This window comes from Condylura cristata, unplaced genomic scaffold, assembly GCF_000260355.1.
Source record: "Condylura cristata isolate star-nosed mole 26May11 unplaced genomic scaffold, ConCri1.0 scaffold00020, whole genome shotgun sequence".
NCBI lineage: Eukaryota > Metazoa > Chordata > Mammalia > Eulipotyphla > Talpidae > Condylura > Condylura cristata.
The window spans coordinates 3,099,439-3,119,375 of NW_004567121.1; the positions used below are offsets into that span (position 1 = coordinate 3,099,439).

General features: G+C 48.8%; 1 protein-coding gene across 1 annotated transcript; it reads right to left on the minus strand.

The window, feature by feature from the left end:
• Positions 1 to 941: 941 nt before the first annotated feature.
• Positions 942 to 9,483, minus strand: ACTR1B (ARP1 actin-related protein 1 homolog B, centractin beta (yeast)). Its single transcript, XM_004686142.2, has 11 exons — positions 9,232 to 9,483; positions 7,289 to 7,353; positions 6,072 to 6,147; positions 4,900 to 5,025; positions 4,464 to 4,588; positions 4,016 to 4,232; positions 3,796 to 3,888; positions 3,536 to 3,710; positions 2,439 to 2,500; positions 2,198 to 2,238; positions 942 to 2,010 (listed from the first exon to the last, which is right to left on the minus strand). Exons 1-11 carry the CDS (start codon positions 9,277 to 9,279, stop codon positions 1,908 to 1,910), a joined length of 1,131 nt encoding a protein of 376 aa, XP_004686199.1. The 5' UTR covers positions 9,280 to 9,483; the 3' UTR covers positions 942 to 1,907.
• Between the last annotated feature and the right edge of the window lie 10,454 nt (positions 9,484 to 19,937).

The window sequence follows — 19,937 nt, forward strand, 5'->3', positions numbered from 1 at the left end:
TTTGACTTGCTGTGACTCGACAGCTCAAGACCCTCTCAAGTTCCTTTACATGCTGGCTCCCACTGCACTAGTCAATCTCAGTGACAGCCAGAAGAAACTACTTTTCCTTCCTGGTTGACCTGGCATCGCCAGGTCCATGCCCTTCTCTCCAGCCCACTGACCCCAGGGTCTCCTTGAGCTCTTTCCTGCACCGGGACACCCTCCCCCATACCAGGCTAATGAACCCTTTCTGGACCTGGCGACACAGCTTGTCCCACCTGCTGGGCTAGATGGCCTCCATGGTCCCCACAACTCTGTACCAGAATCGCCTGCTTATCGTCTCCCTGACCTGCATATTGGGGGGGGCCCTCAAGAGGTAAAGTTGTCTTACTGACCACAGGCCCTAAACATACAGCACCCTCCTAGACACACATCAAATGCTTGAGGAAGGAAGGAGAGGAGATACTCTCCGGCTTCCTTACCTCTCACCTTGCCCTGACTGCTGCCACCGGTTCTCTTCTTGCTGCTCTGCTCAGGTCACCGATGCGGCCTTCTCCAGCTCCCTGCCACTCCTTCGGGACCTGTCTGAACACTGAGCCTGCATCCATGAGCCTTTGTGACACTGAAGGGGGCAGCAGAGGTGCTCAAATGGGCGAGGGTGTGGCTGCTCGATGCCCTGGCCCTGCCTGCCGGGAGGCCATGGGGATACTGCAGTCAGGCAGCAACCTTGTTCTCTGCTTCTCCTGGTGGACTGTGCCAAGAGGGTAACGAGGCTGGGGAAACTCTGCTGCGTGGTTGAGAACCCAGCCCCTGGGGCCTCCTGCGACACGTTGCCCGGCCAACCACCAAAACCCTCAGGCTTGTGAGCCAGTTGGTGCCAGGCTGCCTTCTCACGGCCCTTTCTCTTATAGTCCCCAGGGTGGAGGAGCAAACAACAGCACAAAGAAAACAGAGCCACACACTGGGGTTGTCCATAATTATTACTATAATGATTTACAAAAAAAAGGTTTTTTTCCAGGCAACTGTGTTAAATTATTATACACATCTGGGAGAGGGAGCTGGGTCCTGGCCTTGGAGTAAATTAAGACCTCTTTCCTGGGGGAGGTCGGAGAAGTAAATATGCCCCCCTCCCACCTTCCAGGTCTGATGCCTGATTATGGCTTCCCCCTAGCAAATGAAGACCACAAACCCTTTGCTGTCCAGGGTACTGGGGGTAAAGGAGAGGGAGCAGTGCGTCAGCGAAGGGCTTAGACTGGGTGAGTGTCCCAGCTGTGGCCATCTGAGCCCCTACATCCTCTGTCTGGCTCCAAAGGGTTGGACCCTGGGCCAGAATCCCTCACGGGGGCAGCAGACTGCCCAGCACCCAGTTTGCACCAACGCATCTGCTCAGGAGGAGAGAGGGAAAGAGCCTGGACTGTCTAGGCAGGGCCCTCTGGGCTGGTCTGTCGGGTGAGGAGGCAGAGATGCACCAGCGAGGAGCTGCTGGCTGCTCCCTCCTCCTCCCTACTCCCCAAGGCTAGGTACACAGGCATCCAGGCACTCTGGTCCCCAAATGGATCCTGTTCGAGGAAATGGGGGCATTTGGGTGTTTGGCCTTCGCGCTCAGGGAAGCAGCCCTGAGCAAGGACTGGAGCAAGGAACCATAAGCTTAACTGGCCCTGCCGAGGGAAGACCCAGAACAACCCATAGCGGGCCCTTCAGTTCCTGTACTCTGACTCCAGACTCCATCCATGCAGCAAAACTTACGTGTGTGTGCATGTGTGTGTGTGTGTTGGGGGGCTGCAGGGAAGCATTGCTGCACCACCTGCAGGGGACTCAGGGCATGCAGGGGACTTAGGCCTAGTATGTAGCCCAGACCAGAAAGGGTTAAGGGCTCTGGCTCCCCTTCTTTCCCATTCTCCCAGCACACTACACTCTCCTCGTGGGCACTAGAAGGTTTTACGATGAATAGCACGAGCGCCATCCTCTTCATACTCCTTTTTGGATACCCACATCTTCTTAAAAGTGTCCAGCGAGGCCAGGATGGAGCCACTGTGGAGAGGGAGGGACAGTATTCTTGTGACCTGTGGGCAGAGCCAGCCACCTTCACCTGACTCAGCATCCTTTCCCTTACCTGGGAGGGAAATCCACCCACCTCCACCCACTGGGGGCAGCCCTGGGAGAAGTGTCCAGGGCCAGATGCTCTCCTCCAGAGCCCTCCCTTTGAGCCCCGCCTCACCCGATCCATGTGGAATACAGCCGTTCCTGAGGCGCGGAGATCTAGGGGGAGCAAGCAGTCCCATTACTGTCCCACCCCACACAGTGAGCAGTCCCAGAGGCACCCCCCTCCCCTGCAGAGGGAGCAGCCAAGTGGGGAGAAGCATGGCTGGGCGAGGATGGAGAGGGGGTCCGGAGGCGGCACTTGCTCCTTCCTCCCTGGGTCAGGGCTGCCTGGCACTCCGCACACCCTGTAACCTCACCTTGATTTTGACATCTTTTGGGGCAAGCTTCTTTACTTCACTTAGTAACCGGTCTCCAAAGCCTGCGAATACAAGACTGGCTGAACCGGGGTCCATATCTGACCCCTTTATTACCAGCTCCCCCCACTGCCAACCTCTGGTGCTTCCCTCACCCCTATTCCCTCCCAAATTGCTGCTGCTCTTCTTTCAGCTGTTCTTTTCCAGAATTAAGTTTGGGGCGAGTCACACTAAGGGCAGAAAAGATTCAGCACCACGCTGCAGGTGGGCCAGCTTCCAAAGCGGCAACACGAAATGGAAGCGCAGGCTGCACAGCTCTCCCCAGCGCCCATGCTCTTGCCCTCAACACACTCGCAGCCAAAACCCGCCAGGAGCAAGATCAAAGGCAAGTGACAGGTCAGGAGAAAACATCGACCACTTCTGCACAGCAGACCGGGACGCGCACACACAGGGCATGGCGGGGACTCTCGGCAGTAACGGGGAGAGGGACAAGAGCCGCGCAACCACCAGCAGGGAAGTGGGCAACTTCTATGAAAGGAAAATGCACACGCCCACGCTGACTCAGCAGCGCCCCGACTTTCATCCCGCAACAGGAATGTACTCCAGGCCCCACAGCGCCTTCTGGGAAGGGCGCAGCCCCCGCCAGGGCCCCCAGCAGGACAAGGGTTAAATACCGATTCAGTGGAGGGCCACAGCCACAGAGAGGCCTCACACCCAGAGATGCCAAGCGAAAGACACAAGATGAGGAACTTGCAGAGTCCTCTATGAGTTGTGCCAAAAAGGGGGGTGAAAGAAAATGCACAGTCCCTATTTACGCACAGGTACCAGCACAAGCCTGCGAAACCAGCGACTCCTGGGGAGGGAACTGGGTGGTGAGGACAATGCTGAAGGGAGGCTTCATCTAACACCTATCAGACCTCGTGTAAAGTTATCATCTGTTTACAAAGTAAAGATAATTTAATCTTAAACTTTTCTTCTAAAAAAGCAAATGCTCAGAGCATCAAAATGCCAGGGGGCAGCTGTGTCCCAGGCTCCAGGGAACCAGGCAGGCTCCATCCAGCTGCCGCTGGTCCTCACCACCACCTCCCAAATGACCGTACCTTTGAAAAGCGTGGAGCCTCCAGAAAGCACAATATTGGCAAAAAGCATCCGCCGGAGGTCCATGTCGGACTTGTGGATGGCGAAGGCCAGCACCTCGTGGAGCCCCTCACTCTCGTCCCCTACCAGGTCTGGCTGGAACAGCAGCTCGGGAGCTCGGAACCGTGCCGGCCCCACCTTTGAAAACAGCAAGGTTGAGACAGGCCTCTTCCTCCAGGTCGCAGCCTCACCACCGCCCTCGGAGCCAGGCCTGGGGACTTACATCGAGCATGCTGCCGTCTGGCAAGGTGTACTGCACCTTCTCCGTCTCCAGGGCCTCATCCTTCTGCGGGTTGATGGACAGGTAGCAGGCTCGCTGCGGTGGGCAGGGACACGAGCCTCAGAAGGCTGCCACTGGGCCCCCACAACCTTGGGCTCCTCATGCCTCAGCCACTCCCCACTGCTTTCCACTCCCCACCCGGCACCCTCCTGCGCTTCATCACCTCTTTGATGGTCCGGACAACCTCAAACTCAGCTGAGGTGTGAAAGTCGACTCCCTCCTTTCGCAGCAGTAGCCGGAGATAGCGGGAGACGTCCCGGCCAGCAATGTCAACCCGCATGATGGAGTGTGGCATGGCAAAGCCCTCGTAGATGGGCACAGCATGAGTGACCCCGTCCCCGGAGTCTAAAACCACTCCGGTCGTGCGTCCTGTTGCGTACCTATCACAGGTCAGCATCCCTTCACCTCAGCCACTGAGGCCTGGGGACCTCCTCACCCCTGGCAGGAACCCTGGGACACTACATTATCTAGTGTGAAAAAGGGACACGAGGGACTGCCTTAAAGGGACAGTCTTGGGGTGGAGGTGGGGGTCAGATACTGGGTAATATTGGCAGTGGGAGGGCCCTAGGGAGGATGGAGACTTAGGGGCCCCAGGGCTTAGAAGCACTCACAGACTAAGCACAGCCTGCATGGAGATAAACAGGGCCGGTACATTGAAGGTCTCAAAGAACACCTCTGCTGCCTTCTCCCGGTTCTTACTAGGGTTAAGTGGAGCCTCCGTTAGAAGAACAGGATGCTACAAGAGAGGGCAGAGTTGTTAGCATGTGCAAAGACAAGACGCTAGGCCCTAAAAGGAAGCCCTCAGTCCCTATTGCACATGTAGTCACAGCCTGCTACCCTTCCCGGGGGCACAAGCCCCTCTGCCAGCAGTTACTCTTCCAAAGCTCCAGGTCTCTGCGGAAATTCTGGTGGCAGCCCCTGACTGTGTCCCCCCCCCCCCACAATGTAGAACAGCAGGCCCCATCGAAGCAGAGAGGAAACCTGACCGGGAAGCAGAGTGGGCAGAGCCCACAGGGTCAGCCTGGAGCGGGGGGCTGGCTGCCACACCTCCTCAGAGAAGGTCTGCAGCTGGTCCTTGGAGTAGACGTACTGCCAGATGCGCTCCATGTCATTCCAGTCTCGCACCACACCGTGCTCCATGGGGTAGCGGATGGCCAGCAGTCCCCGGTGCTCCTGCGGGGTACGGGACCAGAGGTGGTACCAGGCCGCTCACCCAGCACCTGCCTTCTGCTCTCCTGGAAGCTGCCCCTACCTCTGCCCGGAAGAGAACCACCACTGCTGACTCGTGCGCCTGTGCCCAGGACGGGCCTGAACTCAGCACAGGTCTTTGCCCAGAGCTTCTAGGCCCCCAGAGCCTAGACAGGGCCAATAGGCCAGGGACCTAAGGGCTGGCGCTGTGCTCCCTCCCAGCACACAGTCCTTCCCCTTGCTCTGACCTCATGTTCCCAGGGCTTGCCTTCACCCCCGACATCCTCTTCCTTCCTCTCCACCCACTACCCAGCTTCCATCTCCACGGCTTCACGGCTACTACACAGCTCTTCGTAACCAGTCACAGGCTTCTTCCTGCCCACTGCTCTCCCAGCTCTTGGGCTAGTGCTCACATCTCCTGCATAGACCCGCCCTTGGACATACCCCCCAGCATGGTCCTTCTTGCCCAGCACAGCCTGACCTCTCACCACTGCTGTGGCTCTGACTCCATCTCCTAGAAGCCCCAATCTGTACCCCAGCTCTGCCCCCACTTTCCAGCACCCCACAATGTGACCCCTTGCATTTGCTTGGTATTCTCCCCTACCCTACATGTGTTCTTTCTGCTGGGGGCCGCATCTGGCCATGTCGCCCCTTGGCAAGTCACCCCAGTCAGCTTGCAAGTGGTGTCCCCACAGCTCTTGGGCCAGTAGTCAAGGCCAGGTGACTCAAGACTTTTAATTCACTTTTGAACCAGCTCCTCCCCTCTAGCTTCCACACAGCTTCTGAGACAGAGCACAAAGCAGCTGGTGATGCCCCTGCAGGAACCATTGCTCTAGCGCACAACGCAAAGGGACCACTGTGCAACATGACGCACTCCAGGGCAGGAATCTAGAGAAGCCTAGAAGACCACCTGGCTGGTGGCCCAGATGAGATTTCCAGGGGCCTCTCAGGAGGGGCCTCTGACCACCAGTCCATGCTCCTGGGACTACCAGCACCCCAAGCCCAGGCAAAGGTGGCTCCCCAGGTGTTACCTCTGCTTTGGGTCCAATGAAGAGGTCCCCCTCCAGAGCTCCAGCCATCACCCGCATGTGTTTGGGACGCCCAACACTGTGATAATAAAGTCAGTGAGGTGGTGGGAGCCACACTGAACCCACACCCAGGACAACCAAGTCCAACCCAACGGTCAAGAGGGTAACTGCACTCCAGAGGGGCAAGGGTCAGAGCTCAGGTATGTGGGATGAGAGTCTACTGAGCAGGCACTGGCAGGATGGCTCGCAGGCCCGAAGGCGGCCTCGCGTGACCCACCCTCCCTCCTGAGAGGTCTGGGATGCCAGCACTCTCGTGGCTCGGGCTGGCAGAGGGGCAGCTCTGTAGCCACAATGACTCAGCCCACACGCTCCATTTCAGGCAGATCAGGGGGTGATGGCCTAGGAAGTGGGATGGTGGCTCCCTTCTATATCCAGCTCTTGCTTCTGCCCCTTCCCACTGTGAGGTCTTCGGAAGAGAGATTGCATTCTTAGAGCATGGACAAGCTGTCTGTCCAAAATTTGACCCAAGTGCCCTGCACATCAACAGGAACCTGTAGACACAACCATGTGGAGTGGTAGTGGGTGCTTGCGCTGGCTGTCCCAAGCCAGGCACAGGGCTGGCATAGCCAGTCACTCTGAGGACCTTAGGATCCCCCTCTACCCTCCGGGTTCTGAAACCAATGCCTCCAGGATTTGAGAAGAGGCATGGTAGAGGGAAAACTCCCCCGAGTCAGGACAGCCAAGGTGGCATGCAGGTTCTGTTCCTGCTTTGACCTCCCTCTTACCCCAGCCACCATGGGCACCATTTGGGGAAAGATTCCCAATGGCTGAACTAAAATAGTTTCCAGAGTCTAAAAGTAAACAAGCCCTAAAGAAAATACTTTTTGGGAGGAACAGGCATCAGCTCCCTACTCTTTCTGTGTTTAGTTCTTTCTCTTGAGATCTCTTTTATTCTTTCTGCTGCCACCACACCCTGTCCCCAAGGGAAGGCTGGCTGCTTTTCCACCTCTCTGACTCAGGAGAGACCAAAATCAGACTCCAAAGGGGAGGGGGAAGCCCAGAACATTTGTCTCGTCCTTTCAGATCCTTCAAGCGCACAAGCTGGGTATGTTTCTTACAAGTGAGGGCAAGAGTTGTCTTCAAAGAGACCTATTAACAGGGCCCCTGTTCTCCCAGGAAGCAAACAAAAAGGTTAAAGTTGCTGCCTGAGCAACACTTACTAGTTTGGGAAACAGTATTTGGGAATCTGGTCTCCTGCAAAGCCAGCCTTGATCACCCCAGAACCCTGAAAGGAAAAACAATGTTTAACTCCAGTCTGTAGCAAAGAGCTGTCTGCCTGCTAAGACAGGCCAGGGAGCAGAGGTTGGGGTTGGGGGGAGCTGATGATCCTGCCCAGGGCAACATCATTCACAAATATGCCAGTGGTTCAAAACTGGTGGTGGGGGGGGGGGGTACAGAGGGAAGGTACAATTTTGCACGCCCTCTCCAAAATCTGACAAAGTCTGGAGATGGGGGAGATGAATTAGGAGATGCTATTGGCATGTTGTGGGTAGAGCCAGGAATACTCCTTGAATATCTTACAGTGCACAGATCAGCCCCTCACAACCAAAAATTATTCAGCCTCAAATGTCAATATTGTGATAAACCATAAACTACACGTTACTCTGCATACTCCACGGTCAGCTCGAGGCAGGAGGAATCCACAGCATAAGCTGCCCCAAAAATGAGCTTGAAGCAATCCCTAAGTGTCATTTTTTTTTTAAAGAAAAAGTTACCCCCTCTCTCCCCAAAGTGGACATGGACCACAAACATGGCCTAGTGAGGAGGATCACTGTGTGCTTGGGGACAACTGACACTTTCTGTTAAGTGGCTTCCTCAGAAACTACAGGTAAAGGACAGCTTGGTGCTGGTGTTGGAAGTTAGAATCTTAAAAAGAACCTAGAATCCAGAAGCCTCCCATTCACTGAAGAAATCAGCAAGACAACCCTCTAGATATATAATGAGGAAGTAAACACTACAAATTCTGGAAGCTCAGAGGGACCAAGCAGGTTGCCCTCTGAACTCAAGCTTGTTGATTAGCTTAAGAGAATTATTTGCCCACCCAAAAAGGAAGTGGCCTGGCCTTTCCTATGGCCTGCTGGGGAGCACCCCAAGGCCAGTTCTTTTTATTAAACATCTATTGCTATGACTCAGGGAGCCCACATGGGTCCTCTAAAAAAGACAGCCATTCAGGGACTCCAGGAGGGTGGAGGGGGGTCACGTAGGAGGGAGACAGATCCCAGAAAGAGAAGTGAGTCATTACCAAAAACTCCAAAGCACACATGCCTGAGGTAGAAACCCAAAAAGGGGGGCAGTTCCACACAATCAGTACTTCATTTACTCCCTGTGGACTGGACATTTCTGAAGGCAGAAATCCTAGTGCAGCTGAAAGCAAGTTGAGCTCCCGAGCTGAAGGGCAAGGCCACACGGAAGCCAGGCATCTTTCCCCTGAGGTTTCCAAACGGTTATCCCAAACTGCTTATGGCTCCAGGGAGATTGGTCCTGAATTCTGTCCACTGCCCTTCCAGCCGTGGGATTTCTGCTAGCTCCGGAGCACTTAGAGAGAGGGCCAGCCAGAAGGAGGTGGATAAGTGGCTGGCAGAGGTTAATTTGCATTTTCCACCCTTCCCTGGGAAAGAGCACAGACCTTTCCGGTGGTACTGCCTAGGGGGTACAGTTGCAGAGGTCACCTGGTTAACCTCCACAAGGTGAGGCCAGCAGTGTGCAAAATGGGCCACAGGTGACCCTTCCTCCACTGGAGAGACAGACCGAGAGAGGGGCCGAGGCGCTGGGGTCGAAACCTGCCCAGGGATCCTGGTATCAACCAAAAAAGCAAGCGTGCATCCCCGAGCCTGACGCACAGGTGCACCAGCAGGGCGGCCAGCTGTCACCCTGCTTCTCCCGTACCTCCCCGCCCGGCTTGGGTAGGGCTCTGGCAGGGGCTCCCCGGCGCCGGCGCGGGACTGGCCCCAAGCCCCGGGCTACAGGGCCAGGTGGGCGCGCGGGTCCCGGGCAGGGGCGGCAGGATGTGCAAGAGCCGATACAGGCTGGGGTCCCTCCCGGCGCCGCCGCGAGCGCCCCCGGGGGCGGGGCGCCCGCCCTCCCCCCGGCTGCCGGGCCTCACGTTGTCGATGACCACCGGCTGGTTGGCGATGATGTCGTAGGACTCCATAGCCGGGCCGGGCCGGCCCTGCCCAGCAGGTGGGCTGCAGGAGGGACCCGCGGGCCACAGGCGGGTGGACTAAGGACCGCGGCGGCTCCAGACGCGGCGCCGCGCCCCTCCCACCACGAACGCGCAGCCTACGCGAGCCCGGCGGGGCTTTCTGGAGGGCGCGCCTAGTGGCCAATCGCCGCTCCACTTGGCCGGATTGACAGCCAGCGCCCCGGGCCGGCCGCGGACGAAGGGGCGGGGCATCGGACTGCTCACCAGCCAATAGAGGTCGGCCGGAAGGACTGCCGGAGCGCTCTAAGATAGGCTGCGCCGTGTGGGGATGACGTCATGGCTCGGCCCTTAAAGGGGATGTGGGCGCCGGCGAGCTGCCAATTCACCTGTACCTGAAGGCGGTTTCTTGAGCTCCTTCGACTCCATTCGGCCTTGACCGTGCAGTCCTCGAGGAGGCTGGCGCTGGATATAGTATTCAAAGCATTTCCTTTTTGAACCCTAGGGAGGATCCTTTTCCTTGTGAAAATTATAATTTCGTGGTAACTTGGTAGCCGGCATTTATGACCACCTGCTATGTGCTTGCAGAGCACCTCTGTCCTCTCCACATAGACTATACTGTACTCTCTCAGGTGCAGTGACTCTACAGGTGGTCATGTTGTTATTATTCCCACTTTACGGATGTGGACACCCAAGGGCCTCACACTTAGGTCACTAATTCTGGAGCTAGCGACAGCTTGCGGACAGCTCCAACCTCGCTGGGGTCCACTCTTGCCACAGTGCAAGGTATGGAGTTCTAAATTCATTTACCAAACCGAGCCTTAGTTATTAGCCTCTGTATATACTTTCCCACTGGATTGTGAGATTAAGTTTGATAAAAGTGAAGCATAACGCCATACAGAAAAATGCAGAAATCCTAAGTACACATTTCAGTGACTTATTACAATGTGGGCATTGTATGATGCCATTCAATTTAAGAAACAGCATGACTAAAACCCCAGAAACCCACCACTCCTTCCATCACCTTGCTCCTCTGAGGGGGACTGCTATCCTGAATTCTAACAGCATAGAATTTCTGAACTTTATACAAATAGAATCACAGGAATGATCGGGTGTATCTGATTTTGTGCATTCATGAAATGGACCCGTTAAATATATTGAGGGAGGTCTTTGTAATTTCATAAGAAGCGCATCAGCATATATGGCTAGTCAAAGCAAGGGAAGCCAGATGGAATATTATGTGTATGAATGTTTCTGAAGAGCATATGATACATTTCCAAGACTTTTCAGTGTGGGGAAGGAACAAGGGATGGAAGGGGAATTTTTGTAAGATGAACTTTTGTATTGAAACATTTTTTTTTTTTTTTTTTTTTTTTTTTTTTTTTAAAGATTTATTTATTTATTCATACAGAACTGGGGTACAGGCCAGAGGCTCAGGGGCGGTGAGAGGCTTCACCAGAGACAGAGTGGGGAGCAGAACAGGCAGATCGGCAAAGTACACTGCTGAGGGGAGCAGTGGGCGGGCCAGGAGAGGTCTGGCTCGCCATGTGGTCTCCTCCGGGGCAGGCTGCAGGCGGGAATCGAACTCATGCGGAAGTGGCTTCAGACTCTCAGTGCTGTGCTTTAACCCGCTGCGCCACCAGGGAGGGCCTGTATTGAAACATTTTTAACTCGCTCATGCACACATAAATTTCTTTTCATTCTTAAAATTGTGGCAAAAACACATAACATGGAATGTAGTGTCTTTTAAAAAAATTTTTTTTTTAAAGATTTATTTATTTGTGCATACAGAGCTGGGGTACAGGCCAGAGGCTCAGGGGCGGTGAGAGGCTTCACCAGAGACAGAGTGGGGAGCAGAACAGGCAGATCGACAAAGTACACTGCTGAGGGGAGCAGCGGGCGGGTCAGGAGCGGTCTACCACACCATGTGGTCACCTCCAGGGCAGGCGGGAATCGAACTCATGCGGAACTGGCTTTAGCTTCTCAGTGCTGTGCTTTAACCCGCTGCACCACCAGGGAGGGCCGGAATGTAGTGTCTTTACCAATTTTAAATGTGCAGTTCAGTGGTCTTAACTACATTCACAATATTGTGCAGCCATCACCACCATTCATCTCTAGAACTCCTTTCACCTTGTAAAACTGAAATTCTATAGTCACTAAACAATAACTCCCCATTACCACCACTCCTGCCCCACACCCAGCTCTTGGTAATCACTATTCCTCTTTCTATGGATTTGACTACTTTAGGCACCTCGTTTGTCTTTTAGTAATTAATTTATTTCACTAGCATAATGTCTGCAAGGTTAATTCAGTTGTAGCAAGTGATAGGATTTCCTTTGATTTAAAGATTGAATTATATCCAAGTGTACATATATTTCACATTTTGTTTATCTATTCACCTGTTGATGGACACTGGTTGCTTTATGTTTTAGCCTTTGTGATTAACCCTGCTGTGAATGTGGGTATATATTTACCTCTTTGAGATCCTGCTGTTAACTCTTTGGGATATGTAATTAGATATGGCATTGATGGATTATATGGTTATTCTATTTTTAGTTTTCTGAAAAGCAACCATTTTCCCTAGTGAATGCACCATTTTATATTGCTGATAACATGCAAGGTCTCCACTTTCGTCCAATCCTCACCAACATTTATTTTCTTCTCCCCTGCACCTCTCCCCCCTTAACATCCTAGTGGTCATGATATCTCATAGTTGTGATTTGCAAATCTCTTGTGATACCTAATTTCTAATCATTAGTGATGTTAAGCATCTTTACATGTACTTATTGATCATTTTTATATCATCTTAGGCAAAGTATCTATTCAAGTCTTTTCACCCATTGAGGATCGAATAGGTATCCTCAATATATTCTGGAATTAATGCCTCATCAGGCATGTCATCTACAAATATTTTCTCACACTTTTTATTTTGCTCATAGTCTTTTAGTGTGCAAATTTTAAAACTCTTCATGAAACTTACTTTGTTCTTTCCATTTGTTGCTTGCACTGTTGATGTCATAATTCTAAGAATCATTACCAAACCCAGTGCTCTGAAGCTTTTGCCTTTTGCTTTATTCTAAGAGTTTTATAGTTTTAGCTCTTGTGTTTAGGTCTTTAACTCATTCTGAGTTATTTTTTTTATTAAGGTAAAATTGGTTTACAACACTGTGTACTGTGTATGATTTAGGGGAATAGGTTTAACCTCCTCAGAGTATGTCATCATACTAAAGTAAAATAATTTCTCCAGGACTCTGCAAGCATATACCTGCAACCTTCCTCAGAGTTTTCCTTATTAACATCCTGCCTTCATGAGGTACATTGTTACAATCAATGAACTGCTACTGATACACTATTACACTATTATTATCTGGGGTCTGTAGTTTACATTATGGCTTGCAGAACACCCAGGGTGTTTCCCTGGTGCCTCTGAACTACCAGAAATGCCTTTACACTGAGGAGTATGACTTGATCATCAAGAGAATCAGTGGGATAGGCATCCCTGAACCACTGGCTCCGTGAAAGGTGCCAGCGCTGGGGTCACAAAAGGGGGGTATGGAAGGTGAGGAAGTGCAGGGCTTCACTTTTCCAGGTCCAAGGAGGTGCCCAACAGTCCAGGTGACATGAACCAATGTGTTTGACTTTCCCAGGAGAATGTTTTCTCAGCACTCAGCAGATGTTAGTTTCTGATACCACTGTCAACCACAACCACACAGTATTTTACTAGGGATGTCATACAATTTTCCAAGTTTTCAGGAATATAGGTGGGATCAGGTAATGGAAAAAAAGGTCAGTTAATGGGGGGAAACAAGTGCAGTTGAAGGTACTAAAATCAAAAGATTTTTCCTTCAAAAATAGTTTAATACTGATAAAACAATAGGGGAAATATTAATATGTGAGTGACAACAACTTATATATTTGTTTATTTTTAGTGTTATGATTCATGTAACCCAATAAACAGCAATATCTTAAATATGATATCTTGATTCATCATAAGATTTTTGTCCACTCTACATTCAACTCACTTAAGCTCACTTAGTTGAATTATTGTCACTTGCAATTAAGAGGTCTGGGTAATATCCTGTGCACACAGAAAGGGAAGATGCCCTGCAGAGCCAAAAGTGAGCAGAGACTAACCTAGATGTGGCCAATGTCCTCCCCCTCCCTGTCCACAGACACTGGCCCTCCCCCTTGGATAGAACTGCCCCAACCCTGCTTCCGCTTCCGGGTATGACTTCATAGCTGATGGGTTCTGCAGTATCCTGGAGTTCAAGGTTGTTAAGTAATGGATTTCAGGAGATTTCTTCTCCCTGGTGGTATACAGACAATGGCGATGAAGATAGAACCAGAGATCCTCCTCTTCTGGGTTCTCTTCCTGGACTGTTGGCAAGGTGCAGAGCTCCATTCTTTTCACCTGATCAAAGGAACCATCACAGTACATTGTGGCCTATAGAGAGGTGTGAAACTCCCGGGAGTGTAAATCAGGAGCCAGCTCACCTCCCGTAGGAGTTGAGTGGTGAACGCAGGCTTTCTCCCTATCTTGGATCTATCACTTGGGATTTCTGACTCAGAAGGGAGTAACTTTAACCTTGTTTTCCTAAGTTTGAAGCTTTCTCCAAACCCAGAGCTGTGTGGGAGGGCAGCACACATGCACACTTGAACCTTTTATTTTAAAAATTTCCAAACATACACAAAAGTATAAAAGTTAGCATGATGGCCTCTGTGTGTTAGTCATGTCTATCTTTTTAATCCTTTCCTCAAATACACATTCTATTTTAAAGAACAGCTTTATAATAATGTGAGATACAATTCACATAACAAGAAATGATTCTTTAAAAGTATGTAATTCTGTATTCTGCATTTTTTAGTATATTCACAGAGTTGCAAATCACCACTGTGTAACTTCAGACATTTTCATCTCTCCAAAAAGTAGCATCACACTCCTTAGCTGTCACTCCTCATTTCTTTCTCCACACCTGCTGGCAACCATAAGCCCACTGTCTGCTCTTAGATATATCTATTATGTACATTCCCTTTACATGGAGTCATACCATATGAAATGTTTTGTTACTTATTTTTAAGGTTATGTCATAGCATATATTAAGAGTCAAGCTTAATGGGGTTAAAGGAGGCCATAAATTCTGAGAAACCCATTGCTAGGTGATTTTGTCTTTGTGCAAACATTATAGAGTATGATTTACCCACACCTAGACAGTATGGCCTACTGCTTTGTATGTAAACCACCATTATTGACTGAAGTGTCCCAGACAGTTTGTTACTGTACTGCCTTCTTTTACATGGCTTTTATAGTCCACTGAGAGGATATACCACCCTTCGTTAATCATTAATCCACCCCTAAATTGTTGGACTTCAGGGACACTTCCACATTTGGATATCGGATTCTAAATGCTATACAGCCATACAAGCATGGGAATCTAATGTTCACTTTGAAAAAGTATGCTCACGAGATATTTACAACAACAAACTTTCAATTAAGGAAAGGGGAGACAGTTACTCCTCTTGTCAGGGCATGTTAAAAATCAAAGATTTATGGGGCCCTCCCTGGTGGCGCAGCGGGTTAAAGCGCTGCACTCAGAATCTAAAGCCACTTCCGCATGAGTTCGATTCCGGCCTGCCCCGGAGGAGTCCACATGGCGAGGCAGACCTCTCCTGACCCGCCCGCTGCTCCCCTCAGCAGTGTACTTCATAGATCTGCCTGTTCTGCTCCCCATTCTGTCTCTGGTGAAGCCTCTCACCGCCCCTGAGCCTCTGGTCTGTACCCCAGTTCTGTATGCACAAATAAATAAATCTTTAAAAAAAAAAATAGGCAAAATTTAAAAAAAAAAAAATCAAAGATTTATGAACAAAGATTTTACTTCAGGGACTTACACTGCCATTATATTGACTCTTACTATCAGTTATTGACTATCAGTGTATTGATTCTTAGTAATTCACAGTCTCAGCAATAGAAAATGTTTTGTTTCCTTCACTTACCAAACACTGCCCATGCATCATTAACACATGGAAAAGCGGCCATATACACAAATCGCTCACTGGCTATGCAGCTTATCTGTGAGGGAACCATGTGAAAATTAACCTGGTCCTTGGTTTTCAGTTAAAAGGTCAGCTTCTTGCAGATTCTTCATGTGTGCTTGGTGGTGCTCAGAGCAGGAGGGTGCTGTGGCTTTGACGAGCCCTTCATTGGGGTAGGCTTTACTTCCTTGGTGGTTTACACTCTTCTTTGGGACCTGAAAAAACAAAACAAAACTTCAAAACTGAACTTGACCTTGAATCAAGTAAATGCATTTGGACAATGAATTATCTCAGCTTCCATAAAGCTTGAAATTCTACCACAAAATCACAACAGGTTGCTACAGTCTTTTAGCACAATAAATACATGTCCTTGATGCAGCCTTGTGAGTGTCCGAGGAAGTCCAGGGGAGTCATAGACCCAGCCCCCTTCCATTTGCATCACTGTGTTTCATTGTCAGGGAACCCACCAAGGGTCAGTGTGCTTGTGCCCCCAACTGACTTGGAACCAGTTCCATTGGTTTCCTTCCCATAGATAATGACCCTGGCCTGTGGTCAGGGCAGGGTTTACGGCTCAGTCTACAGAGCTGGTCAGCAAATTTTATCTGCTGCTCCTCACAGGCCTCCTGGGGCTTGGCGTGCTCCCCACCGATCTCTGATGAGAAAAGCAAAGGCCGCAGAGCATCACTGCCCAAGAACGTGCAGTCTTGCCTGAAGCCAAGCCCAGGCTTTCTCCTGGGGTGGGCCAGCTGCACAGTGATCTCTCTGAACACTATGCATGAGAATATTGTTTTAAAGAAAATACAAGCAGAACTAATAAAGACTCACAGCAAAACTTTACTTCCCCCGCAGCTTCAAATAATACGTTTTCATCAAATTCAAAAAATTTGGAGAAAGATTTGGCTACAATAATTGGTAAGTACCCTCCCCATGCACAGCTGTCAGTCTGGGTGGGAAGGCATGCTGCAGACATGCTCGCTCTTTGTTGTCTCCCAGGGAAGCTGTTCTTGCTGCTTTGAGGAGAAAGAAAGTGTTTGTCATGTTGGTTTTGTCTTTTTCTATTTGATTTATCACTCCTTTGCCCAGCTATATAATTTTGAAATTACAACTTTACACCTTATAGGTGCAAGTGTGTCAGTCACCTCCCACCAAAGCCCTGATGCCAATATTTAATGGCCTCCTGCTTCCGCTGCTCCCTTTGGTAACCAGTCTAGTTTTCTAAGTCTAAAGATTACTCTTGCTGTCTTTCCAGGTTTTGGTTTTTAGTTTTTTGTTTTTTTTTTAATATTCTGCAAATCAGTGGCTCCATCTGTCACTGTCTTTCACTTTCTGGCTTATCTGGTGAGTTAGCACAGTCACCTCAAAATTCCATCTATTTTGTCCTCTAAAGTGTTATTTGATCATTTTAATAGCTGAGTAGTATTCCATTGTATACATAGTCCACAATTTCCTTGTCTAGATGTCTGTCATTGGACACTTAGCTTGGTTTCATGTCTTGGCTACTGTGAATAATGCTGCTATGAACATAGGTGTGCATCAGTCTTTTTGTGTTTCTATATTCTGTAATTAACTGTTTCAGTTCCATCACCATACAGCTTTAACTACTATTGCTGTGTAGTATAGTTTGAAGTCAGGGAGTATGATTTATCCCTAGTTTCTCCTTTTCTCTCAGGATTTATTTATTTATGTCTTATTCAAGTCCTTTTGTTGTTCCACATACATTTTAGAATTATTTCCTTGAGAAATGATTTTTTTAGAAATTGGAATTGAATCTGTGAATTCTTTTAGTTAATATAATATAATCATTTTTGCAGTGTTTATTCTCCCAACCCATGAATTCAGAACATTTTTTCATTCTGTGCCTTCTTTTATTTTTTTACAATATTGTTTTAGGTACATAGATCCTTCACCTCTTTCCTAGGTTTACTTCCAGGTATTCATCTTTCTTGGTGTGTTTGTAAATACAGTGTTTTCTTGATTTCTCTTTTCTCTAATCCATTGTTTGCACATAAAAACACAACTGACATTTGTGTTTTGATTTTGCATTCTGTCACTTTTTGTATTCAGTTATTATCTAGCTAGTAATTTTTCAGAGTCTTGGGAGTATTTTCTGTATTATCATGTCATCTATGAATAGTGATAATTTTATTTTTCCCTTTCCAGTCTGGATTCCTTTATTGCCTTTTTCTTGCCTAATTGCTCTGGGTAGGAATTCTAATATAATTCTGAATAGGTGGACATCCACTTCTTGAAATGTTTTCAGTTGTTCACCATTGAGTATGAGTTGGCTGTGGGTTTTTCACATGTTGCTTTATTGTATTGAGATAAGCTCCTATTACTCCCATTTTCTTACCATAAGTGAATGTGAAATCTTGCCAGATGCCCTTTCAGCAGCTACTGGGATAGTTGTGTCTTTCTGACTTGCTGAGTGACTGGTTTGTGTGTATTGGATCTCTCCTGTGTCTCTGGGATGAATCCTACTTGGCCATAGTAGGTGGTTCTCTAAATATACTGCTGGATTTGATCTGCCCAGACTTTGCTGAGGACTTTTGTGTCTAAGCTCATCAGAGATGTTGGATTATAATTTCCTTTTTTGGTGCTGTCCTTGTTTGGTTTGGTAACAAGGTAATGTTGGCCTCAAAATGTGTTTGGGAGCTTTTCCCCATTTCAATTTTTTTATCCTAAAAGCAAGACACATTACATTAAAACGGAATGGAACCCCCCACCCCAACATACACACAGCCAGTTGCTGCTTCACATGGCAGTGGGCAGCTGCCTTCAGTAAGTTGTAAGCTCAACAGCTGGCACTATGTGACTCCTAAGTTTGAAATGTGGTTCCCTTATCAAAAATTTACTCTGATACAAGATTGGCTGAAATTCTGATCACCGATAAGCTAGGATATGTGCGGTCAAAAAGACCTTGGGGTGAGCCGGCTGTCCTCCGACCTCACTAGAGGGAAGGTGATCTTCTCTGGGTTCAGGTCTGGGGAGACATCAGCGCATCTTGTAGTTCTGGGGCTCTCTCCTTGCTGCCCGCTGCCTTTATCCCATCCTTTCCTCTCGGCTGCACCCAAGGCTGTTCAGATGGTGCCATTCAGGTGGGGAGCAGAACAGGCAGATGGACGAAGTGCATTGCTGAGGGAAGCAGCGGGCAGGTCAGGCGAGGTCTGCCGCACCATGTGGGTCACCTCCAGGGCCTGGGATCAAACTGGCACTGATGTGGCTGCGGCTCGCTTACAGTGCTGTTTTTTAAGCCGCTGCGCCACCAGGGAGGGCCCAGTTTTCATTATTTTTCAAAAATATACATTTAGCATATGTGAAAGAGTGCCTGGCAAGCAGTTTGTTCTTGAGTAATCTTAATTGTTAGCCACACTTCCTGTCTTCCCTACTAGTGTTCCAGTTTTAATTTTTATTATTTTCTTTCTTCTACTGATTTTTGGTTTTTGTTTTGTTTTCGCTTTTTCCTAGTTCGTTCAGATGTAAAGTTAGATTGTTTATTTGAGATTTCTTGTTTATTGTTGTGGACCTGTACTGCTGTGTACACTTCCCTTTTAATACATCCCATGGGATCTGGTAGTTTGTCCTTTCAAGTATATCTAGATACTTTTCTCCCCTAATTTTTTCATTGATCTAGAAGTTTACTCAAAAGCATTTTGTTTAGTTTCCACATGTTTTTGTTTTTTAAGATTTATTTTATTTATGCATACAGAACTGGGGTACAGGCCAGAGGTACAGGGGCAGTGAGAGGATTCACCAGAGACTGGGAGCAGAGCAGGCAGATTGACAAAGTACACTGCTGAGGGGAGCAGTGGCCACGACAGGAGAGGTCTAATGTACCTTGTGGGTCAGCTCCATGGCAGGGGATCAAACTCACACTGAAGCAACTGTGGCCGGCTTGCAGTGCTGTGCTTTAACTCCCTGCGCCACCAGGGAGGGCCCGTTCTGGACTTTTAAAATGGGTTTCTTTGTGCAGCCAATTTCTAGCTTTGTCATTATGCTCAGAGAACATATTTGATACCTCTTCTCATTTCATCTACTTTTGAGCCTTATCTTGTGTTCCAGCATATGATTTATGTTTGAGAAGGTTCCATGAGCACTTGAGAAGAATGTGTGTTCATTTCTTTTGGGTTGGAAGACTCTGTAAATGCCTATTAAGTTCATCTACGCAAATACTTCATTTAAGACATTGCTTGTTTAGTTTACTTTCCATCTGCATCATCTATCCAGGGATGTAATTGGCATGTTGAGATTCCCTACTGCTAGAGTGTTGCTGTTGATGTGCTGCTTTAGACTGTTAGGACTTGTCATCTATAGTTTGGTGGTCCTGTGTTGGGTGCGTGAATATTGACGACAGTTCTATCTTCTTGATGACTTTTTCTCTTGATGGATTATCATTTTTTTTTTTTTGGCCGATAGTTGAATTTATCAGCTATGAAATAGCAGGTCTTGATTTTATCTCTCTGTTATTGGCTTAAAATACCTTGCTCTAGACTTTCAGTTCATGCTTGTCTTTAGATCTGAAATGAGACTCTTGCAAGCAAGATATAGGTGAATCATATATTTTATCCAGTTTGATATTCTGTCTCATTTAATTGCTGAGTTCAGATCACTCACATTTAGGATGATTATTGCTATATCGGGCT